Source organism: Aspergillus pseudodeflectus (assembly GCF_044049435.1).
Source record: "Aspergillus pseudodeflectus strain CBS 756.74 chromosome Unknown BJX68scaffold_43, whole genome shotgun sequence".
Lineage (NCBI taxonomy): Eukaryota > Fungi > Ascomycota > Eurotiomycetes > Eurotiales > Aspergillaceae > Aspergillus > Aspergillus pseudodeflectus.
In genome coordinates, this window is record NW_027263819.1 from 1 (window position 1) to 22,138 (window position 22,138).

Sequence of the window (22,138 nt, forward strand, 5' to 3'; positions counted from 1 at the left end):
AGGTTTGACTAAACTCGCCTACACAAGACAGGTCATTGGATAAGAAGGTCATCTTAGCATACCACTGTCCGCCTGCAAGATTAGTGATTTGATTATCCAAGGGGTGTCGCTGGCATGCAGACATATTCACAGTCCTGGGGGCGGCGGAACCTATACTCGGCTTTGTTAGTGATCTGACACTAGGTAATGGAAAAGAGAAGTTGCACATACAGCACTGTAGCTGCCACCAGGTGGGGGTGGGGGCGGAGGAGAACCAGACCCAGGTGGTGGTGGAGGGGCTTCAGATGCTGGGGGAGGGGGAGGAGCAGGACTCTCTGACTGTTGTTGTTGCTGTTGGGCAGCAGCCTGCTGGTAATACTGATAATAGGCGACGTAGTTCTGGTAACCGCCATATGCAGCATAGGGATCGGAGCCGTAATACTGGGCGTATTGCGCACTGTAGTCGGCGGCACTCGTAGCAGCTGCCGGGGTTCCTGGCCCAGACGGGCTCGCTGAAGCGGGAGGGGTTTGCTGATGTTGATGTTGATTGCCATAGCCACTGCCGTAGCCTCCGCCTCCTCCACCCGCACCGTAGTTGTTGTGGCGGTCCCCGCGCTGCCCATAGCCTCCGTAATTATGTTGAGGCGGGTTTTCCTTAAACCGTTGGTACTGTTCCCGAACGTTGGCCAGCAAATCCTCGCATAGCTCCTTTGCGTTCTGGACTTCGTTGGGATCGGGACCACTATATCTCATTAGCACAATGGTTATGCCTTACCTAGCTGGGGACTACTTACGCAACATGAAGGTACATTGGCTCGTCACTCTCTCTGCCAGTGCTTTGTTCCATAAAGCCAGAGCCACGGCCCTTGATCTGAACCTTGCACCGCGTCTTCTGCTGTATGTGCTTCACGTAGGCACCTCCCTGTCCGACGACTTGGGCACGGAGGTTGAAACCTGGGATAGGTTCTAAACCGATAGGGATCTTTTCCTCGGGCCATTTGCGCTGCAGCGTGTCTGTCAGCCCTCAACCTTGAAAATGCACAGCATGGAATGGGGGTGCATACGCGACCAAATTCGTCGCGCTCGACTTGTTCTGGCTCCCGGCGGCGAAATCGTCGTTCATCCACTAGGTTGGGTAGTTCCCTCTTCATGAGATCGTCGATCAGTTCGACAGCCTTCTCGAGGCCTTCTTTGCTCGTGCTTGTCACGTGGAGGTACAGCGGCGGGTTCTGGACGGAGAGAAACACACGTTAGATAACGAGGCTCCTTCCAGATAGGTTGAAAGCACTTACGGCTGCGGTGGCCATGCTCTTGTCGGGATAATAACTTCCTCGAGTGGTAACATCTTGAGAGAATCAATTGATGAGCTTCCTTCTTGAGTAAAACAGTTGATAAAAAGGTAACATGGAATGAAGGCGTACCGGCGCCAGTTTGATCCGTTATCTAAATATCACGCAAGGGAGGTCAGCAGATGCAAACGACGGTTAAATGCTACGCATGAGCTGGGTAAGCTTTCTTCACAACCACAGTAGATCGGGGTTAGATAGGGAGAAAATGCGCCTGGAATATCAGTGGACATAGCAGGAGTAATTACCATCTGTTGCGTTGACCCCTTTGTCAGTGTGTAGCGGTTGCGCAGGTCATTGATTTCGATGTCTTTGATATAGTCACCATCCGCAACATAAATTTCGGCATTCAGTTTGGCATCGCCGGCGGATGGGGTGGCGGATTGGGACGGGCTCGACGTCTAATCATTTAATCAAGTTTTAGCGACTCTTGAACGGCCGAATAGTTCCTAGGAGGCACACTGACGGAGCGAATGGGCGGTACATCGACGTGTTGAATTCCTTTTTTAGCCTGCAACTGGGCGTTGATTTTGGCGGCGGCAGCAGCTGTTATCCACGGGTTAATTGAGCAACACTGTACAGGACTTAGTCCGCAGAAAAGGTCACAACACACCAGCTGCCGCGACAGGATCAGCCTTGTTGGAAGCCCCGGGGCTTCGAGGCTCGCGACTGAGGGGGCTCCGGGTTCGAGTAGCCTCGGACTGTCGCGAAGAAGGAGATCGAGAACGCCGGTCGAACCGCGACTGGCGTCGAGGCTCTGGAGTAGTTTGGTCGAACCGCGAGCGTTTGGTACGGCGATCGTCGTCGGCCATGGTAGATGTTGTGTAACCCAGATCAAGGCGAAAACAAGGGAGAGTGAGTGTGGGATGTCCTGGAGACAACCTCGAAGGCGGCCGAGACAAATAGTCGGCTGAAAGGACTGATAGTTTTGGCGGTGGAGTTGCTTGCCGCTAGTGCAAAAAGGCTGAACCGGGGGTGCTTTGTGCCTATCGGAGCCAATAAGAGTGGAGCAAATAATAGCACTAAGTTAGGTATGAGTTTCCAAGGTAAGGAAGGGTAAGACTCCCAGGCAGGGCAGGTCATTCAACGCTTACTCCAAGTCACATGTCTACATCAATTGATGGTGATTTTGCTGCTCGTGGTTGCCAACCTCCCACTGGCAGGACGAAGTCGAGAGATGTCAAAGGCTTGGGAGCTTCAGATCATGTGCATCGATAAGATGCTAATCCTATGTGGGTTTAGCGGTAATCTCCGGACAGTATCGATACTCCGGAGAATGAGTCAGCTCCCCGAGGTCGGACCCGTGACCGGACCCAACAATAAAATGAAATGCGCAAGCCATCCATGACTGCGATTTTTCGACTCCAACCGCCTCACCTGCCAGTCTTTTCCAATCCGGGGGGAAGACCATGGCTTTCCGACGTCCTCTGACGCTGTCCTCGACAGCATCAATGCCTTTCCTCTCGGTGGTTGGCCGCAGCTCTCGGCTTGCATCTGCCCTTCCCCGATCAACCTTTACTACGAGTTCCAGGGCCTCCTCCAGCTCAACCTCAGCATTGGCCTACAAGGCTCTCCACCGCCGCTCCCCTCTTACCCTCCCAGTCTCGGACATCTCACCGCAATGGGACGCCCCGACAGCCGTCTCGTCAATCCTCTACGAGACCCCCGTTCGCCCGACAAACCCGCCAAAGCGTCATATCCTGAACTGTCTGGTACAGAACGAGCCCGGTGTGCTCTCTCGTGTCTCTGGGATTCTTGCGGCCCGCGGCTTCAACATTGACAGTCTTGTTGTCTGTAATACCGAGGTGGAGGATCTGTCTCGCATGACCATCGTGCTGCAGGGTCAGGACGGAGTCGTTGAGCAGGCCCGCCGCCAGCTGGATGATCTCGTCCCTGTTTGGGCTGTGCTCGATTACACGGACTCTGCGCTTGTACAGCGTGAACTCCTCTTGGCCAAGGTCAGCATTTTGGGCCCTGAGTTCTTCGAGGAATTGCTCCAGCACCATCGTGAGATCACAACACCCGTCGATGCCGTAGAAGGCAAGAGGGAGAAGAACGGCGAGGAACGGTCTCTGTCCAAGACTGCTGAGGAATTCCACCCCCGCAACTTGCCCAGCAGTCAAGCTCTCCGACACAAGCACGAGCATCTGGATGCCATTACACGATTGACTCACCAATTCGGTGGCAAGGTGTTGGATATCAGCACGAACAACTGCATTGTCGAAATGTTTGTCTTCCTGTGATTCGATAAACCTGCTCATGAGCCGAGATATTAACTTTCCTTATAGTTCCGCTAAGCCCAACCGTATCGATTCCTTCATGAAGCTCATTTCCCCCTTCGGTATCCTCGAGTCCACCCGTACCGGCCTGATGGCCCTTCCTCGTTCTCCTCTCTTCGAGCCGAACGACGAGATTGAGAAGGATGCCGCCGACGTGGTCGATGCTAGCACCCTTCCTCCCGGCTAATTGATGTTCTATATGAAAGGCTTGTAATTCAAAAAACGAAAGTTGTTCCTATTTGAGGTTTCGTAATACTCTGCATCTCTTATCGCAAGCTCACCATCAAGATTTGTTGATTCTTAATGTTTGCATAGTTTTGCATGCTTTTTAGACTTCAGGAATCGCATCCAGTGCGAATTTGTACTATGCAGATTGGAGAAACGATTCACAGTAGAATAGGCTGGCTGCATATGATAAGCCCTAACCATTGCTGGGCTGGAATGCACCCGTGAAATCACTTGATTCCAAGCTATGCTATCAATCTCAATGAATCCTGGAATCCTGTCTTCTAGCGCCATTTAACTCCCAAAACCCCAGATAATGATGCAGGAACCCTCGGTTCCCGTGTGCAAATACCCAATCACAGTTTAACCTTCGCCTTGATTCCCTTTCCATGATAATGAATAATATCCTCATAATCTTTGACCCGAACGCCAATCTTCGCCACAGTATCCAAGTCTAGTGAACCACCAACAGCTCTCCTGAGGTCACCGTAGCCGATTCCACCTAGATTCAAGTCGACAGGTAGCCGAGGAGAATGAGAAATCCCTGGCGGCACTGAAAAAGGTTCATAATAGTTGATTGTGCCGACTTCTTCGTCATGGTTTCGGAATGCTTGTGCTTCCACCGATGTGACCTCTATAGTTGTATTGGTCAGGGGCGAAAACAAGGTAAACTCGGCAGTTGATGAAAGTAGATGTAGCTGTGACAGTCGGGAGTTAGCTGTCTTCCTTAGAACAAAATGCCGTCTTTGAAGGAAAGTCTATACAGCGAAAACACACAATCGCGCTCAATATATATTTGTGTAATATCAAATGATATGTTCAGAGACGGTATCTACGAAGGCGGATAATACCGTGGCTTCTTGTATGAACCCTCCGGGGCCATTGTGGCCAGGCTGATCTGGATCACCGTCGGGATCACGACGGACAGGTAGTCTAGGAATCTGAACTTCGAACCCTAGTCTGGATAAGGACTGCCCCAGATTGGGTAGCGCTGGAATGGTTCCTTTGTGCGTTGTGACTGTGACTGAAGTGTTGTGACCTGATGTACGTGTCAATAACATGACCTTGCTCTGCTCAGTAACTTTACTCACCTGACACATATTGCGAGATCAAATCTCGACCAGCAAGTACACCTGAAGGCCCGCCTAGGTCATGTGGACTCCATCGAAGATCAATAGGAATATCAGAGTTTGCCCCGGGAACAATTCTAACATCATTCGTGGTCATATGCGCAACCTTTGTCGAGTTGTAGACAAGCAAGAGATCGATAAAAGGTAGTGAGATTGAGTATTGGGTCGGATTTGTGAAGTTAACCGCTGTTTTCACGAGAAGCGAGGACTCTGTCGTGTCTCCTAGCGCAAGTGATTCCAAATGTGGACTTAAACCATCAGGGAGCGAGCCGCCATATGGTGCTATCAGATATTAGTAACGGATATCGTTTCTGCCCGGTATAACTCACGTTTGACGGTCAATTTGCTGTCGGCTGGAATCCCGCGGACGGCGAATTCTCCAAGGCTTGTGGAGATCTCTGCATCGACGCTCGCAGAGACTGTAAGTTGAACAGGCTTCCCTTGAAAGATTAAGCTCGAAAGTACGTCTGTCAACACGTCGTCATCGGTCACCTCGAGCGGCGCTTTGCGCATTGGGAATTCAACGAGTAATGCGGTGGTATTGTCGACGTCGTGAACAAGTGTCGAGTTAGCAGACTGCCATTCTTTCAGATTTAACACGCCTAGTTTACTTTGATGATAGTAAACATCGGCAGTTGCTCGGACTCGCGGTACGTCCAAGTCAAACCCAACCTGTTCCGGCAATCCTATCAATACTTTCACCAAAGCAGAGACGGTCGGTCGAGATTCTGGAGAATCAGGCTCTGCTAGGGGGTCCGGAAGCGAGAAATGAACATCAGACATGGTAAAGTTTCTCACAATATGATCCAAAGCTCGTCCGGTAAAGGGTAGGGGTACAGTCACACTCTTGAGGATATCGGTTACCCATTTGGGCGTGCCCAATGATGGGAAATCAGCTCCACGAACGTAAATTGTCGTTTGAAGACCGTGGATATAGTTTGTAAGAAGGGAATCAAGGGGCGAGCTCTTTTCACCTGGACAATTTGATGTAAGTTCATCAGAGAGACCCCGGATAATGCCAGCAACGTCGAGCACGGTTCTGGAGCCAGGCGTTACTGTGACCTCTTTGGTGATGACATCCGCCACCGAGATATAAGGGTCGTTCGGCGCGCAGTTGGCCACAAGGACTTTGAAGCCAAGAGGAGGAATGCACAGAGAAAAGGGCAAGTCAGTCAAGACCGAGACAGAAACGTCCACGGCCATTGCTTCATCGTCGTCGGGAGAGTCGACGTCGTGTACGCTAAACCGTGTGATATCAACATCCGGCAAAGATGGAAGGTCATCGCCTAATACTGTATTAGTATACTGTAATGTATCATACTTGTGAATCTCACCTTTGAACGTCATAGAGTCGGTCAGAGTCTGCTCACCCAGACTCAGCAGGCCTGATTTGAGATGCAGAGTGGCTGTTCCTTGAAGGTTCAAGCGTTTCAACTTTCCGTCTAACCAGTCAATGGCGACGGACCGCAGGGCCTTGGTCTCACCGGCCATTAGATTGGCTCTAAAATCCAGGTGATTCACATGGCCGTTCCGGATAATTATTTTCATCGAGGGTAGCGACGCAGTTCCGACCAAAGTATTGTGGTATTCTGGTAGGTACACCTCGACTTTCGACTCTCCAACCTCGACTTCGCGCCCAATCCAAGTGACGAAACGCCCAATATTTCGTACCGGCCCCCTTTCGACGCGACCAGCATCGAGGAATACACCCCCCTGGACCCTTGCTCTTACTCCCTCGCTCGTGGCAGATTCGATTGATAGGTTTGTGGGCTTCAGCACGGCGGCTTCCTTCACATATTGCTTGACAACGGACGGGAGGAGGAAAGCTAGGATAAGGATGGCGATAATGGCGCTGACAGCAAGTAGGCCACAGATAAAAGCCCATCCAATCCTCCTTCGTGGATTTTTGGGATCGTCTTCGGAGGAAAGCGTGCCGTACACTGGAGAAGGGGCCCGTCGTGGTTCAATACCGCCATATGTCGACAGGTCATCATTGCGGCGGTGGAGGAGCGGGGTAGACTCAGAAGACACTTCAAAAGATTGGCGTTGCTCATATGTAAATGCAGACTGATGAGGTGAATAGTCGGCGTGCTCGCCCAGCAGGGGCTGGCTTGTCTCGTCCGTCATGGCGGACAATTCAAAGAGTGGAGTGAGAGATTGATGTGGAGAGAGCACCGGGCCTGATCAGACGGCGGACAAAGGCCCGAAGGATTCAAATGAGAGATCTCATGTAAATAGGAGATAGAGGAATTATAATAGAAGACGTTGACATCCGAGACTCTAGATAAAGGTGATGAAAGTGGGGGATGAAGATGATGACGAAGAGTAAGGACTACCGACTGTACGGAGTATCATCGTTCGTGATGGAGGTGATCAGCGGGCGCAAGTTAAGCTAGTAAGCGTCCCACGCTTGAGGGCCCACCCCAGAAGCTCTGGGCGAGTCCGAGTCACCATAAATGGAATTAGGGCGGAAATTGAGTCACTCCTCAACCATTTATTATTTTGTCCTCAAGAGCTATTTCTCTGCCTTTTAACTCTACACGCTCATCATGCCTCACACCCTCCCAATGGCTTCCCTCCGCTCTGCTCTGAAGCGTCAGCCCATGCGACAGTCCGTGCGACTTTACTCTTCGCAGACAACGCCCCAGACCTCTCCATTTGCTCCCCGCCATTTGCTCTCTATCGCGGATCTCTCTCCCACCGAATTCGCAACTCTCGTTCGCAATGCCTCTTCCCACAAGCGAGCGATCAAGTCCGGATCAATTCCTCAGAACCTGCTTGGTTCATTGTCAGGGAAGACGGTTGCCATGATGTTCAGCAAACGAAGCACACGGACAAGGGTCTCAACAGAAGGCGCTGTGGTGCAGCTGGGCGGTCACCCGATGTTCCTAGGCAAGGATGACATTCAATTAGGAGTCAACGAGTCCTTATATGACACCTCAGTTGTCATCTCGTCCATGGTGTCTTGCATGGTTGCACGAGTTGGTCCACATGAGGAGATTGCTAGTCTTGCGAAGCATTCTTCTGTTCCAGTCATCAATGCTCTGTGCAACTCCTTTCATCCTCTACAAGCCATTGCGGACTTTCAGACTATCTACGAAACATTCACACCCAAAGCCCATCATCTCTCAAGTCTAGGCCTGGAGGGCCTGAAGATCGCTTGGGTGGGCGACTCCAACAACGTTCTGTTCGATATGGCTATTGCTGCCACTAAGATGGGAATTGACGTTGCTGTTGCGACCCCTAAGGGCTATGAGATTCCAGCGGATATGGTCGCGCTTATCAAGTCTGCTGGAGAGGGCGTTTCGCGGCCCGGAAAACTCCTGCAAACCAATGTTCCTGAAGAGGCGGTCAAGGATGCAGACATTCTAGTAACGGACACCTGGGTGTCCATGGGATTCGAGGAAGAGACAGCCAAGAGGCTTCGAGAATTCGAAGGCTTCCAGATCACAACTGACCTTGCCAAGCGTGGAGGCGCCAAGGAAGGCTGGAAGTTCATGCACTGCCTTCCGCGACACCCAGAGGAGGTCAGTGATGAGGTTTTCTACGGTCATCGATCGCTCGTCTTCCCCGAGGCTGAGAACCGGTTATGGGCCGCAATTTCTGCTTTGGAGGGGTTTGTCGTCAATAAGGGAAAGATCGAGTGAATTTTGAGGACTGTTTAGTCTATAATTGATTAAAAATGAGTAGCGTTTCCAAGAGGCCCTGTTGTTGGTGGCTTAAGACCCTTCAAGCCGATGTATAGATGGAACGTAATCAAAGTTTTAGGGCAGCGAGATGGATGCCTCAACAGCCTACTCCGTCATTCCTCCTTGGAATTTGAACCGAGGCTACTGCACAGAGTGTCATCTTCTATTCCGTTACCTATCGCCTACAGAAACAAAGCAGATCTTCGAGCAAACAAGGCGATTTTCACATGCCAAAAACATGCAGCGGAGTCGTCATAAGGTTTTACCGGGGGTCCAGATTCCAGGCCTACTACACCCGGCCATCGACCTCGATTGTATTTCATCCTCTTTCTCCTTTTCCTAGCGTCAGGAAATTGCGCGCTGGATAATCACAAATATTAAATCAATATCATCTCGCAATGGATGTATGTAACTTTACCTTTCCTCATCATTCGCCGACCAGCTACTAACGCGCTTCTCGATAGTCCACCCAACCCCAACCCCAGACAGGCTTCCGCTCCCGCCGCTCTTATCCATCTTTAAATCAGATATCCGTCGCACCTTTGACACCACGCTACCCTATTGACGATGATGATGGGGATTCAAATGAAAGCCAACAGGATTATTTCACGCCGCGCAATGAATCCGTCGAAACCCCAACCAGAACCTCCTATTTATCTAGCTACTCGGTACCAGGAACACCCGGGGTTCTATCCCGCACTCCTTCGCGGAACGGCTCGCGCGTCCGCCACCACACCAGAAGCAAGAGCTCAACGCCTATTCATCTAAGCGACTCCAGCCTCCACGATCAGAACGTGAATCCACCGCTGCATCATCACCCTCACCATTCAAGAAGTAGCGGAAGCGGAAGGACTAAGCGTCCTACGGCGGTGCGCCACCAGACTGCCGACGCGCGGGATCCAGAATGGATGCTTCGCGCTGGAATAGCGCTGGCTTCGTCTGCTCGTGAAGAAAAGGGCCAAAGCTGGCTTGTGAAACGGGAGAGTTCGACCAGCTTGGTTTCCGAGGGCCAAAAGTATGAAGTGGATGCTATTTCACAGTCTCTGCGAACGAGCATGGGTAGACGCTCACGATCTGGCCGGTCGACCCCCGCTGCGTCTTCGCGGTCCCGTACAGAGAGTCGACGCAACAGTAGGCCGGACCTTTCCATGACCGGTCTTGAAATGACCATGCCTTCCTCGTCGAAGCGGAGTAGCATACACGCGGGTTCGAGGCCACGCACTCCGCACACCAACGATGAGCCGAGGTCTTCTCTCTCCTTACTTCCGGATTTCATAGACGAGCGAGTCCGCGCGGAGATGCGAGACACCATGGAGCAGGGTGACGGCGGGTATGACTCCGCCGCCTCAAATGATTGGGACCCATCATCATCAGAAGACGAAGAAATGGACGAACGCGAGCTGCGGCGCCTCACCCGCGAGCGCGGCTTTGGCCTCGGAAGCTTCGTAGACCGGTTAGTCGAGTGGACGTTATTCGGTGTGGACGACTGGCCGCTTTCCTCCGCAGATCCGCTGAACAACGGGCCACCCGGGCCAGAGGAAGCTCATCCAGAAGAGCCCCACCAAATAGCTACTCGTTCGATTGCAGAATCATCCGACAATGATCATGACGAGACTAGGAGTCAAGCGTCAGACACCACCCACGAGGAACTTCCTGCTGAAATGGCTGGGGAGCACGGCGGTTGGGAGGATGCAGGGTGGTTTTTCCGGGCGATGAGGCGAGCGTTGATATCTGCGTAGGGTTGTTTGCCTGCTTCCATCAAACCCTCGGCCGAATTGTTATAGTGTGATCTTCGCTCGTCCCTATCAAGGCGTTTGCGGTCTTACCGTTCTGAATACAGCATCGGAGCAGCGTGTAATGAATATCTACTAGCTTGGTCTTGCCTGTATATTTCTTACAACCGAACTGAATGGCTCCCGATTAACACTGGGTTCTTGGTCCTGGTTCAATGATAGGCAGTGGGATATATACGAAACTGGAGGGAAGATTTCTACTCAAGCTAAGGCCGACGGTGGTAGGACTACGAGACCTATAGGATTGTAGGTATACAAAGTAGCCTCATGGACTTTGGCAAACGTCAGAGCTTAAGCAGCTCTTCGACCACATGATTGGGTCCTTCAATTGAACTATGGCCGCATGACGTGTATAAGAGAGTCTGCTGAGGCAGAAGAAATGGGGGTGAAGTAGGTGGCATAGTGTAGACCGTGTGAATCGAGAAAAAGGTGAGGTTGGGTATACAAAAAGGACCTGACATAACTTCGATGACGACAAGGGGAGAAAAAACCCAATGAGATAGGGGATGAATAAGAAACCATTGCCGACGATACCACCCCAAGTAATGTGTGCAGCGTAATGACGATAAGTACTCCTGTGAAACGATCTAGATGATAGTAGAATGGATGGAGGTGATGCAGAATAGTGACATATGGGGAAACAGAGGAAGCATGGGTTAAAAAGGGATGGAAAATGCCTGATTGCACACAGTAACGCCAGATGAACCTTGTAAGTCTAGTTCATGCAGTAGGTATCGTGATCGTATCGAAGGTGGGCATGCACGGGGCGAGGATTCGAAGGGCAACAAAGACTTCGATGGCCGGGATAGCCACTGTTAAGTTGGCGGAAGGTTGTGATCGGACACAGAAAGGTTGTTTACCAAGGTCCTACTTTGACCGGAGTTCCAAGCCCGTATGTACCGGAAAGAAGTTGCTCACGAATTGACCCAAGATCGTTGCCTCCGGGGCTTCCAAAACCTTGAGAATCCGGCCCGTGCATCCATCCCAAGCTGGATGCGAGGTCGTTGACGGCTGCCTGAAGTCTTCCCCCGGAGTTCTGATTGTGTTTCGCCAGTTTTTGGTCCCAGCCTCCGTACTGTAACTGAATTCCACCACCACGTTTTGCGGCCTCTCGAATCACCAGAATCCAGGCCTTGCAGATTTCATCATACGCAGAGTCCCGCTCTACGTTGTTCTGAGGTGAGCTCCAACGCGGCAACGAGTGTATGATGTCTGTGGCACCATCCAGATAGCTCAAAGATACCGAAGCTTGGGACTCATTGGGCGGTAAGAAATGTGGTGTAAAATCGCTTAAGGCTTCGAGAAGGCTCCCTAGAGGCTGCCGAACTCGATTGTAGGCGTAGTCGGATTCAGTGTTGCCTCCTAACGGAAACGAGGATTGAAGGGTGGTTTGATAATTTCGAAGGACTTGAAGGGCAGATGCAACGCTGGGGCGAGGGGCACTTTGAACCACCTCATCAGCTAAACTGGGATGTCGGTCGCAGATAGACCGAAGAACGCCGCGGAGAGCATCTGTGTCGAGAGTTTCAAGTAGACGGGGAAGAGAGAGTGGCCTGCCACCAACGTTGGGTCGAGCACGTTTCAGTTGTCGATTCGCTGGTAGGGATCTTGGGGTGACGGCTGGGGAGTTCGTAGGAGATGCGGACATTCGACTATCATAATCATTGTTGTCGTCTTCTGCTTTCCGTTTGCGGCTGCTGGAAGTGTGGTGGCTCGGAGTAGACACTGGAATGTTGGGTTAGAATTAGAGTTTATACGACCTCGGGAAAGCCGGACTAGACGTACTCGAGCGAGAGGGAGAGTGGCGAGAATATTCGTAGAAGTGAGGAGGCACAGGTGGTGTAGCCACCAGACTGTTCATGATGGCCACAAACAGTTGGCTGGCAAAGGAAGGGTGAGAGGTCGGACCTTGGTAGCTGGGTGATAGGGGAGCGGAGGCAGTAATAAGGGAGTCGGAGACAACCAGCTACTAGCACGAGGAAGACAGAAGAAAGGCGTGAACTAGAAAGGAGATGATGCAAGGGAGAGACAGAAAAAGATGCAGTGAAGAGGAGAAAGAGAGAGAGGAGGCAGGGGCAGGGAGAATGAGTCGTGGTGGTGGTGGGGAAAGAAGAGCAAAGAAAGACAACTTAAGCGGTGGAGAGACGCAGCCAGACAACCAGGGCGGGTTGCAGCTGGCAACGCAGACCCAGAATGCAGTCCAAGAAAAAAGTGCCTTCACATCATATCCAAATCAGTTGGGCAACTCTTTGTATCATTTTTATTTCTGCCCTCCTCGTCTAAAATAAGACCTTACTTCTTAGATTGTCACTTCGTCCATTAAATGATATTCCGAGCTTATCCGGCTTCTGTACAGTGTTTTGCCACTTTTTCCTCCCCAGTAAATTCTCAGGATATAACGATACCACATAACATACAGATCTGGGGGGAAAACTCGACAAGGCAATTAAATAATAGAAAAAAATGGCTGAAAACCTTTTTAGCCCGACGCCAGGGAAATGCAGCTCCCAAGACAACCAAGATTACACCTCGTAGCTCACTTCCAATGACATACACAAGCCTCAGAAACCTGCCTCGTCGTTTACAGATACAGAGACTGGGCGGCAACAATATCTCTGCGGACCTTTGTCAAGGCAGTCTCGAATTTACTCTCAAGCTCCTCGCTGCCCATGACCTTGGATGCCTGGGCCATTTGCCGCAGGCACTCTTCTAACCGACGGAAGACACGGATCAAGCTGCCTTCATAAACATCCGTCATCCCGCTAGATGAAGTTAGAGAAATTCAGGGATTCGAAAGCTGGAAAAGTCAGCAACTTACCAAATATCAGCAAATGACTTTCCATTAGCCCATTCGTAAATGACCTCCATAAGCTCCCAATGGAAACTCTGAACATAGTCTTCTTCACTAACGGCTAGCTTCGACTCCTGGGCAACTTTGGCGACAATCCGTGCTTGCGCTTGGATCTCCTTGAGGGGCTTTGCAAGCTCATCCTTTGACAGCGGCGGTGTCTCCTTTGACTTTTCTTCAAACACAAAGACGCTCAGAACGGCCGCTGCTTGCTCCGGGGTCAGTTTATTAAAGAAGCCGTTGAAGAGAAGCTCGCTGAGCATCAGCTCGTCACCAGTGCTGATTTCACATGCGACACGAGCTTTCAGCTGGACAACTTCGGCCTCATTGATGAATCCAAACCGGCGGAGAACTCGTTTGCGGCATTTGAGCTCGTCTAATTGCTGGATTGCCATGCCCTCGGATATTTTCTTCTTGGTTGCTTTGATTTTGTTTCCAAGCTCCACTTTTTCTGAATACTGTTGGTACAGTTCCTCCAATCTCGGAGAGTTATGCAACGGATTAGCGAGTAGACGAGATTCGAGAACCTCAATTTTCTATGGTTTGTTAGCGTCTTGTCTGCTGCCTCTGCTACAGACACCACTTACCCTTAATAACTTCTTGAACTCGTCATCCTTGATGCCCATATCTTCGATCGGATCGAGTACCGCGATTCCGTCTGGGAACCGCTTTTTGACCTCATCCACCTTCTTTCGGACAACTTCGCGTGAACCAGCCGATTGCACATCTTTGGGAAGGTGCAAGCGGACATGTGAAATCGATTGAATACAGTTGAGAAGCAGCGGAACAACCGCCATTTGGAATCCCTCGCCCTCCTTTGGCGGACGAACACCAGGTGGGAGATCACCAAACGTCTTGGTGCCAACAGATGGCCCATCAGCGACTTTCAAGAGAACATCGACAACCCAACTCTGATGGTCGCTGATCTCTTCTGAATTCTTTGCGGGCTTTCGCTTCTTGCAGTTCACCACCACGCCCCAGCCGAAGTCAAAATCTTTATATTTGATGTTCAACAGGCGGCCAGACGTGAGATAGGGTACGGAATACTTTGGGTGACTAATGACGGTTCGTGCATCGTCACTGAACTGATCAAGCTGTGTTTTGAGGTCGTAATATTCACGAATCGTTCCCTCATCGGAGATGGTCATGTTTGTCCTCTTTTCCTCTAGTTCGCCAAGTTCTGCATCACAGTTAGCGGGGGAAAAAATATGCCACGCTGATAGATAGACACTAATACTTGCCCTTTTCGAGGCCTGCTAGGCCGGCGGTGTTCTGAAACTGGTAGAAGCACCTCTCAAGCATGAACTCGGGAGAGATACCCTCTACACGCATGAGGTTCAGAATCATGTTGTAACCCAGATGGAAGGCAGAATTCAGGCGGTCCTGCTCTCCACGGACGATTTCCTTCGCGACAGCAGGATCCATCTCCTCGCCAATCATCATTATAACAATACCTCGGTCGTCAAGACCTCTTCGACCAGCGCGGCCTGACATTTGAACAAATTCCGAAGGAGTGACCCAGCGCTGACTGAAGCCATCGAACTTCCGCACACTTGTGAAGACGACAGTTTTAGCAGGCATATTGAGACCAATGGAGAAGGTCTCGGTGGCGAATAGGACCTTGATAAGACCCTCTTGAAACAAAATTTCGATAGTTTCCTTGAGTATCGGAAGGAGTCCAGAATGATGAACACCAATTCCCCTCCGAAGAAGCGGCAAGATGTTTTGAATCTGGGGCAGGTTTCTGTCCTCTTCCGACAACATTTCAATCGCACTGTTGAAAACCTTGGAAACCATCTCTTTCTCGGAATCATCGTTGAAGGCCAAATTCTTCATCCTCAGAGCATAGAACTCGCACTCGCGCTTGCTGAAGCTGAAGACGATAACGGGGTTAAGACTTTTAAGCATGATCATCTTCACAATCTTGTATATATCGTTGTTTTCCTGGTTGCCGCCTTTGTTCAGCTTCTTATCCTTCCCCTTTCCTTTTCGTTTAGCCATTGCATCTGAGGGGTCGTCACCCTTCTTGTCCGCAATCGAGCTCATAGCCTTCTGGAAATTCTCCTCGCGGAAAACGCCCTTTTCATCCACGATTAGGTGCATGCCTTCTGAGCCGGCGGGGAAGAAGTAATGTTGTAGCGGGGTGGGTCTAAAGTCGGTATAGACAACATGGCATGGCTGATTGTGCATTTTCGTGATCCATTCGGCGAATTGCATTGCATTAGGTATCGTAGCGGACAAGAACACGTAGCGAACCTTGTCAGGAAGTAAGATAATCGTCTCTTCCCAAACAACACCTCGCGCTATATCAGTAGTTAGTGATATGCAAATGTTTATTGTGTGCAGTACACTTACTAGCATCTCGCATATAATGAATCTCGTCGAAGATAACCCAACCAACTTCTCGCATAATCTCTGAGCCACGATATAACATAGATCTCAGAATCTCCGTCGTCATCACCAAGCAAGTAGCTGTTGGATTTATCGTCACATCTCCCGTCATCAATCCGACATCTCCAAAGTCTGCAGCAAACTCCCGGTACTTTTGGTTACTCAGCGCTTTGATCGGACTTGTGTAGATGACTCTCTGGTTGTTCTTCAGACTCTGGGCGATGGCGTACTCTGCAACCACCGTTTTCCCTGCACTGGTATGGGCCGAAACGAGCACACTTTCCTCCCTCTGAATAGATGCGACGGCAACCTGTTGAAAAGGATCGAGCGTAAAGGGCCATACTCTCGCGGGATTTTCTGGGGCCTTGTGCTGAGAGATAGGTACGTATGGATATTTTGGAGGAATGGCGACTTGATGTCGGACTTGGTGGGACAACACAACTGGACCTGCCTCCTTCTCAGACTGAAGTCCTGCAGAGCCTGCGATTTCGCGCTCCTGCGCCGTTTCGAACAGATCCGCGACTACAGGTTCCGGTTCCTGCTCCAGTCGCAATCGCTTCGCTTCCGGTTGGTTGAGACTGTCCACATCTACAGCATTTTCGTCCTCTCCGTCGGCAACAGTCTGATCGGCGATATCGGCGACATCGGCAGCCGTAGCATCCTCCTTGGGCTCGGGCGTTGCGCCGTTTTCCTTCACATCGCCATTGACCTGTCGCTTCTTGCTTTTATCCTTCTTCGGCCGTCTGGGTGCGGGCTCGGAGGCGGTTGGCGCCTGAGGCTTGTCCTCAAACACATCAAAAAGCTCATCCATTGTCGAGCTCCGGATAGAATTTAGGCCACCAGGCGGGGGTGAACCAACGTCGATGGTTGAAATTAGCTATTCTTTTGTCCACCGACTGAAGCGACCAAGAAATTTCAATGTCCCGTTTAGGGAAGGCGCCGTTGAGCGAGAATAGCCGGGTGACCGCCGGAGAAACTTGCTTGAACCTGTCCCATTATATCACGTGACCAGTATCGGGAGCCGCTGGTTCCATCTTGCCCTGCACTTCCCGTATGGCACGATCAGCTCCTCTGCCTCGATCATCTCATCGCGCTCCTGCTCATTCAAGGTTGAACGACTCTCTGCTCGATATACGACCCAATTGTACTGACACTATCCAAGATGAACGCTGCTGCCGCTTTCCGGGCCCGCATGGCCACCTCCTTCGTTGCCCGCCGTGGGTTTTCCTCCACCCGCACCCAGCTCTCGAGCCCCTACCACTACGATGAGGGTCCTCGCTCCAACATCCCCTTCAACCCTCTCACCAAGTACTTCTTCTACAGATACTGGGCTTTCATGAGTCAGTGGCGTCCAATTGAGTGAACACCGTGGGTTGAAGTATTTGTTTCGCTAACTCCGTACCTCCTCCAGTCACCGGTTTCGGTGCTCCCTTCGCCATTGCTGGTATGCCTCCATTCAACCTTGATTCCGCCTTGCCCAGTCAGCTAATCGCTTCTCTCACTCTAGTCTGGCAAACCTACAAGACCCGCTAAACCCTACTTCCGCTACGTGCTTGGGTGCTTTGTCGCAGTCGGGGAGTGTAACCTACGATGGGGGAATTCATATATCATGTATAAATCTAGAGAATCCATTCGACTTTGAACTGGAGAATCGTTTTGCGACAGCTTCTGGAGCTTTCAATGGCTGTTGTTGTGGCTCGAGGAAGCGCTGTAGAGTCTGGTTGATAGTAGCAGTCATTAGAATATGAAGTCATCCATTGGCTGGATTTTTATCTGTGAAAATCAAAAAAATCTTTGGGTCGAGATGGTAGATGCAACTGCAGTTCCACCAGAACACAGCTTGAGCAAAGGCCTTAAATAACTCAAGCCTTTGCTCTATGGAACCAATAATTATCTAATATCTCACCTTCTCTTTTTTTCTCTCTTTTCCCCTCCTTCTCGTGCAAACACCCCTCGTTTTTGGCAGTGGGGTAAACCACCAACTCATCAAAAGATGCGCAACCTGAAAAATGTGCGCCTCGCAGAGGTGCAGCTTCAGAGTGAGCTCCCTTTAACAGCCACAGCTTGGGATACATCTTCAGATGCTGTTATCTGCACATTTGGCCCAACGCCCACAAACGCAGTCATCGAACTGCGGAGAAAGCGCCATGATACCCATTTTTCAGATCCCGTGAGCCCAGAAGTCTTCGAGACTATTGCATCCTGGGACGCCCCATGTCCGTTACCCGAGCTTGATTGTGACAGGGTTCTCTCTCTACATTACTTTGCAGATACTTTGACAGCCTGCTTGGTACTGGAGGGAGGCGATATCATCATCGTCCGCGAAGAACCGCTTCCGGGCGAGGACAAGATCGAGATTGTGGGCTCTGTTGATGTTGGCATTACAGCAGCCGCTTGGTCACCGGATGAGGAGCTTTTAGCTCTTACAACGGCAGCCAATACGTTTTTGTACATGACTAGGGAGTTTGAGAATGTTGCTGAGATATCATTAGCCCTGGAGGACCTCAAGGCATCACAGCACGTCTCTGTCGGCTGGGGAAAGCGTGAGACCCAGTTCCAGGGGAAAAGAGCCAAAGCTCTCCGAGATCCCACTGTCCCGGAAAAGGTGGACGAGGGCAAGCTGAGCGGTACTGATGACGGGAGGGCCACTATCAGCTGGCGGGGAGACGGTGCTTATGTTGCAGTGAATAGCATCGAAGGTGGCACCCGTCGTGCAATCAGAGTCTACTCCCGCGAGGGAACTTTGGATAGCGTGAGCGAGCCTGTCGACGGTCTGGAGGGTGCCCTTAGCTGGAGACCCTATGGCAATCTTATCGCGGGCATCCAGAGGCTTGAGGATAAGATCGATGTGGTTTTCTTTGAGAGAAATGGTTTACGGCATGGCCAGTTCACACTTCGCCTCACTGAAGAGGAGCGAAACACATGGGCTTCGAATATCAGCTTGAGCTGGAATGTTGACTCTACAGTACTTGCGGTGCAATTCAAGGATAGGGTCCAGTTCTGGACGGCCGGCAATTATCACTACTATCTTAAACAGGAGTTACCTGTGGTCATAGACCCTGAAAATCGGTCTTTGTTGGCTTTCAAATGGCATCAGGAGAAGGCTTTGCGCTTTGTTACAGGCTCAACTGGTATGAGGATCATCTCGCTGCTCCGTTGACAAGAACTAACGAAGTTACAGTGTCAATCCTGGATGGCGAATTTGTTTTCGAGGTGCTACATGGTTCAACCACTTCCCCTAACGACGTCGGAGCTGTTGCCGTTATTGACGGAAGTAAGTACAACGATTAACGTCTTGGTCTCTCACAGCTGCTGACTATCACAAGAAAACCTCAAGCTGACACCTTTGAGACTCTCTGGGGTCCCGCCACCTATGGCTCACAACGAGCTGGCGCTTGACTCAAATGCTATTGACATTGCGTTTAGCAAGACTGGAACAAGGATAGCTGTGCTTATGAATGACCGCTTCTCCATCTTTCTGTGGTCTCTTAAATCTCGACCCGTACCTGTACCGATCCTGGAATCAAGCTATCCCTTGTCGGATGAGAAGCATAGTCGTCCTCGTCAAATCGCGTTCATTAATGATAATGAAGTCTTTGTTCTGCGGAACACGGGCCCAAACAACACATGTATCGAGCGGACCACGTTGGAAACAAGGGAAACCAAGGTTGCCTATGAAGCAGGTGACTCCGAGCAGCTGATTTCGATATTTACAAGCTTAGGCCACGAAGCATTATGGTTCTCCAACGTCCCTCGACCAGGACAAACAGTTGCTTATTCTAGCATAACCATGCCCTCGCTGGATGAGTTCCGAGTCAATCCCTGGGCCCAGAGTCCTGCAGTTGACACATACTGGGCCAAGAGTGTCCAGATCTCGGATGACGATGTAAGGACCAAAACCGGCGCTATGGACAGTTCGCTAATATTTATCAGACGATCTTGATCTCCTTGGCTAGGACTGGGGGCCTATTCGCAAACAAGACGTTACTTGCGAAGAACTGCACATCCTTCCTCCTCACTCCATCTCATGTTATTTTCACCACCTCTCTACACCTCTTGAAATTCGTGCACATTTGCCGCGCCGAAGGTTAATGGAACTTGGAACGCACTTGTTTGTTTCTAACTGACCAGGTTTATAGACATGGAAGTCCCTCCTGACACTCCAGAGACGGACGAACGTTGTCGAAGCATCGAGCGAGGATCCCGTCTCGTAACCGTGATGCCTTCTACCTTTGCGGTCATTCTGCAAGCTCCCAGAGGAAATATCGAAACCATATACCCGCGAGCCCTCGTGCTCGCCGGGATCCGATCATTTATTGACCGGAAGGACTATCGATCTGCGTTCCTCACCTGCCGCAGTCAAATGGTCGACATGAACATCATCCATGACTACAACCCTGAACAGTTCATGGAGAGCATCTTGCTATTCGTTGAACAGGTGAAGAAAGTCGACTTCGTCGATGAGTTTCTCTCGCGCTTAAAGTATGGCACCAACCATTTCACATAAAAACAGTGAGGAACTTCCACTAACGTTATATAGAGAGGAAGATGTCTCGCAAACACTTTATAAAGACACACTTAGAGCCCTCAAAGTCGATACCGCAGCGCAAGCCCTCACAAACCCAGCCAAGAAAGGCAACAAAGTGAATAAAATCTGCGATGGCTTTTTGGCTGCTCTAGAGAAACGGTCCGAGTCAAATATGCACAACCTCATCACTGCGTACGTTTGCAAGCTTCCACCAGATCTCGAATCTGGTCTTCAACTTGTCGCCCGCTTGAGAGGTTCGTCTACTCTACCGCCCTTCTCTAGCCTTTACTTACTAGGTTTAGATGAGAGCCCTGAACAGGCTGAAGATGCGGTTGAGCACATGTGCTTCTTGACGGATGCGAACCGACTATATGATACAGCCTTGGGCCTATATGACCTGGAGCTCACTTTACTTGTGGCTCAGCAAGCACAGAGGGTAAGCACCTTGCATTGAAGTAGACGACATGAGACATGCTGATAGCGATAGGACCCCCGTGAATACCTCCCGTTCTTGCGAAAGCTGCAGCAACTGCCAGAGCTTCGACGTTATTATGAGATCGACAACTATCTTGGAAGATGGGCCAAGGCCCTAAAACATCTTCACGCATTGGGAGTCCACGACGAACTCCGCGAGTACACAGTCAAGCACGTCCTATACAAGGACGCTATTGATATCTACAAGTACCAGCCAGAATTGCTTCACCAAATAACCCACCTCTACGCGGACTACCTATACGGAGAGTCGAAGTATCAGGACGCCGGTATTGGTAATAATATATCCATATCCACACCCTCTAAGAATACACGATGCTAATATTTGGCAGCCTACGAATCCCTGGCTCTCTACACAGACGCCTACAAGTGTTACCAACTCGCACATCTCTGGCGCGAATCTCTATACTGCGCAATGCTCACCCCCCTCTCCTCGGAGGACCTAACAAACCACGCGGCGTCTCTCGCCACAACTCTAATTGAAGAAAACAAAGACTACACCTCAGCGTCACAAATTTACTCCGAACACCTGCACGACATTCCCACCGCGGCACGCCTCCTCTGCCGCAGCTCCCGCTTCTCTGACGCCAGCCGCCTGCTAACCCTACACAATTCCACACCCCTGATTCCGGAGATTATCGACACCAGCCTCGGCGATGCAATGGGTAGCATGACCGATCTCCTCGCGGATTTCCGCTCACAACTCGCTGCCCAGGTTCCCCGCATTGGCGAACTGCGTATTCGCCGGATCCAGGATCCCTTGGCTTATTTTGGTGGTGATCCCGCCGCTGCGGATGGTATAGGAGGAATAGATATTCCCGATAACGTCTCGCTGGCGCCGACGGACGCATCCACACTTGCTGGTAAGAGTATGTTCACCCGCTACACGGGCAAGACAGCCTCCGGCAAAACCACTAGCTCGCGGCAGAGCTCCCGCAACCGGCGCAAAGAAGAACGCAAAAGGGCGCGTGGAAAGAAGGGAACTGTGTACGAAGAGGAGTACCTCGTCAACAGTGTGCGGCGTTTAATCGAGCGTGTAAATTCGACTGTCCCCGAGGCAGAGAATCTGGTTGATGCGCTGCTTCGGCGGGGAATGAGACAACGCGCTGCGGCGATTGAGAAGACGATGGGTGATGTTCTCAAGTTGTGTGCGGAGAGTCAGGTGGAGGTCTTTGCCGTCGCGGCCGAGCCAATGCAGCAGGAAGAAGGTGCGGAAAAGCAGGATGGAGACGTCTCAATGAATCTGCCTGTTGATGCTCCGGTTCCGCTTGGAGGGCAGAGGGTCTTCTGGGAGAGCGTTGTCTCTACGGGTAGGGCCCAGGAGGCGCCTAAGATTAAGGAGATGAAGAAGTCGGCGTTGTTGAATTAGGGACCGGTTTTCTGGAGGTAGAAGAAAAAGTCTGTTCGGGTATAATTAGAATAGTACCATGTAAGTAGA

At 50.9% G+C, this 22,138-nt stretch overlaps 9 protein-coding genes across 9 annotated transcripts; 5 read left to right on the plus strand and 4 right to left on the minus strand.

The window, feature by feature from the left end:
• Positions 1–126: 126 nt before the first annotated feature.
• On the minus strand, positions 127–2,137 carry BJX68DRAFT_269821 (KH domain-containing protein; the record flags this gene model as incomplete). The annotated part of the gene is made up of 9 exons (XM_071046450.1): positions 127–150; positions 211–721; positions 774–982; positions 1,044–1,208; positions 1,272–1,324; positions 1,401–1,422; positions 1,574–1,726; positions 1,792–1,871; positions 1,939–2,137. 9 exons carry the CDS (start codon positions 2,135–2,137, stop codon positions 127–129), a joined length of 1,416 nt encoding a protein of 471 aa, XP_070895857.1.
• Positions 2,138–2,734: 597 nt separating this feature from the next.
• BJX68DRAFT_277875 (acetolactate synthase regulatory subunit) lies at positions 2,735–4,379 on the plus strand (the record flags this gene model as incomplete). Its single annotated transcript, XM_071048414.1, has 2 exons — positions 2,735–3,552; positions 3,614–4,379. The coding sequence occupies 2 exons, from the start codon at positions 2,735–2,737 to the stop codon at positions 3,789–3,791; spliced, it is 996 nt and encodes a 331-aa protein (XP_070895858.1). The 3' UTR covers positions 3,792–4,379.
• Positions 3,877–7,315, minus strand: BJX68DRAFT_150714 (uncharacterized protein). The gene is made up of 5 exons (XM_071036665.1): positions 6,294–7,315; positions 5,289–6,245; positions 4,921–5,241; positions 4,681–4,868; positions 3,877–4,527 (listed from the first exon to the last, which is right to left on the minus strand). The coding sequence occupies exons 1-5, from the start codon at positions 7,084–7,086 to the stop codon at positions 4,186–4,188; spliced, it is 2,601 nt and encodes an 866-aa protein (XP_070895859.1). The 5' UTR covers positions 7,087–7,315; the 3' UTR covers positions 3,877–4,185.
• A 211-nt stretch (positions 7,316–7,526) lies between these two features.
• Positions 7,527–8,606, plus strand: argB (ornithine carbamoyltransferase; the record flags this gene model as incomplete). Its single annotated transcript, XM_071043306.1, has 1 exon — positions 7,527–8,606. One exon carries the CDS (start codon positions 7,527–7,529, stop codon positions 8,604–8,606), a length of 1,080 nt encoding a protein of 359 aa, XP_070895860.1.
• A 375-nt stretch (positions 8,607–8,981) lies between these two features.
• On the plus strand, positions 8,982–10,581 carry BJX68DRAFT_150732 (DUF3984 domain-containing protein). The gene is made up of 2 exons (XM_071036666.1): positions 8,982–9,052; positions 9,113–10,581. Exons 1-2 carry the CDS (start codon positions 9,047–9,049, stop codon positions 10,385–10,387), a joined length of 1,281 nt encoding a protein of 426 aa, XP_070895861.1. The 5' UTR covers positions 8,982–9,046; the 3' UTR covers positions 10,388–10,581.
• A 549-nt stretch (positions 10,582–11,130) lies between these two features.
• On the minus strand, positions 11,131–12,468 carry BJX68DRAFT_150738 (cut8/STS1 family protein). Its single transcript, XM_071036667.1, has 2 exons — positions 12,227–12,468; positions 11,131–12,166 (listed from the first exon to the last, which is right to left on the minus strand). The coding sequence occupies exons 1-2, from the start codon at positions 12,300–12,302 to the stop codon at positions 11,298–11,300; spliced, it is 945 nt and encodes a 314-aa protein (XP_070895862.1). The 5' UTR covers positions 12,303–12,468; the 3' UTR covers positions 11,131–11,297.
• A 283-nt stretch (positions 12,469–12,751) lies between these two features.
• BJX68DRAFT_243319 (ATP-dependent RNA helicase MTR4) lies at positions 12,752–16,604 on the minus strand. The gene is made up of 5 exons (XM_071041136.1): positions 15,645–16,604; positions 14,531–15,592; positions 13,877–14,469; positions 13,260–13,825; positions 12,752–13,203 (listed from the first exon to the last, which is right to left on the minus strand). Exons 1-5 carry the CDS (start codon positions 16,489–16,491, stop codon positions 13,023–13,025), a joined length of 3,249 nt encoding a protein of 1,082 aa, XP_070895863.1. The 5' UTR covers positions 16,492–16,604; the 3' UTR covers positions 12,752–13,022.
• Positions 16,605–16,754: 150 nt separating this feature from the next.
• Positions 16,755–17,479, plus strand: BJX68DRAFT_243325 (cytochrome c oxidase VIIc family protein). The gene is made up of 3 exons (XM_071041137.1): positions 16,755–17,020; positions 17,092–17,124; positions 17,188–17,479. The coding sequence occupies exons 1-3, from the start codon at positions 16,843–16,845 to the stop codon at positions 17,211–17,213; spliced, it is 237 nt and encodes a 78-aa protein (XP_070895864.1). The 5' UTR covers positions 16,755–16,842; the 3' UTR covers positions 17,214–17,479.
• Positions 17,479–22,138, plus strand: BJX68DRAFT_243326 (Elongator subunit IKI3). The gene is made up of 9 exons (XM_071041138.1): positions 17,479–18,811; positions 18,862–18,954; positions 19,007–19,566; positions 19,614–19,767; positions 19,820–20,162; positions 20,221–20,462; positions 20,511–20,644; positions 20,696–20,975; positions 21,033–22,138. Exons 1-9 carry the CDS (start codon positions 17,674–17,676, stop codon positions 22,067–22,069), a joined length of 3,981 nt encoding a protein of 1,326 aa, XP_070895865.1. The 5' UTR covers positions 17,479–17,673; the 3' UTR covers positions 22,070–22,138.

Excerpts from the sequence above, each read along its gene's own strand:
- BJX68DRAFT_150714 (XM_071036665.1), bottom strand. The coding sequence starts at position 7,086 with ATGACGGACGAGACAAGCCAGCCCCTGCTGGGCGAGCACGCCGACTAT. Across the intron at positions 6,246-6,293 it reads CGACTCTATGACGTTCAAAG|GCGATGACCTTCCATCTTTG; the intron begins GTGAGATTCACA and ends ATACAGTATTAG. Across the intron at positions 4,528-4,680 it reads GGTTCATACAAGAAGCCACG|CTACATCTACTTTCATCAAC; the intron begins GTATTATCCGCC and ends CGACTGTCACAG.
- BJX68DRAFT_150738 (XM_071036667.1), bottom strand. The coding sequence starts at position 12,302 with ATGAACAGTCTGGTGGCTACACCACCTGTGCCTCCTCACTTCTACGAA. Across the intron at positions 12,167-12,226 it reads CCACTCTCCCTCTCGCTCGA|TGTCTACTCCGAGCCACCAC; the intron begins GTACGTCTAGTC and ends CCAACATTCCAG.
- BJX68DRAFT_243319 (XM_071041136.1), bottom strand. The coding sequence starts at position 16,491 with ATGGATGAGCTTTTTGATGTGTTTGAGGACAAGCCTCAGGCGCCAACC. Across the intron at positions 15,593-15,644 it reads TCATTATATGCGAGATGCTA|CGCGAGGTGTTGTTTGGGAA; the intron begins GTAAGTGTACTG and ends CTACTGATATAG. Across the intron at positions 13,204-13,259 it reads AAGTCATTTGCTGATATTTG|CGGGATGACGGATGTTTATG; the intron begins GTAAGTTGCTGA and ends AACTTCATCTAG.
- BJX68DRAFT_243325 (XM_071041137.1), top strand. The coding sequence starts at position 16,843 with ATGAACGCTGCTGCCGCTTTCCGGGCCCGCATGGCCACCTCCTTCGTT. Across the intron at positions 17,021-17,091 it reads CAGATACTGGGCTTTCATGA|TCACCGGTTTCGGTGCTCCC; the intron begins GTCAGTGGCGTC and ends TACCTCCTCCAG. Across the intron at positions 17,125-17,187 it reads TGCTCCCTTCGCCATTGCTG|TCTGGCAAACCTACAAGACC; the intron begins GTATGCCTCCAT and ends CTCTCACTCTAG.
- BJX68DRAFT_243326 (XM_071041138.1), top strand. The coding sequence starts at position 17,674 with ATGCGCAACCTGAAAAATGTGCGCCTCGCAGAGGTGCAGCTTCAGAGT. Across the intron at positions 19,567-19,613 it reads TCCAGATCTCGGATGACGAT|ACGATCTTGATCTCCTTGGC; the intron begins GTAAGGACCAAA and ends AATATTTATCAG. Across the intron at positions 19,768-19,819 it reads GCACATTTGCCGCGCCGAAG|ACATGGAAGTCCCTCCTGAC; the intron begins GTTAATGGAACT and ends CCAGGTTTATAG.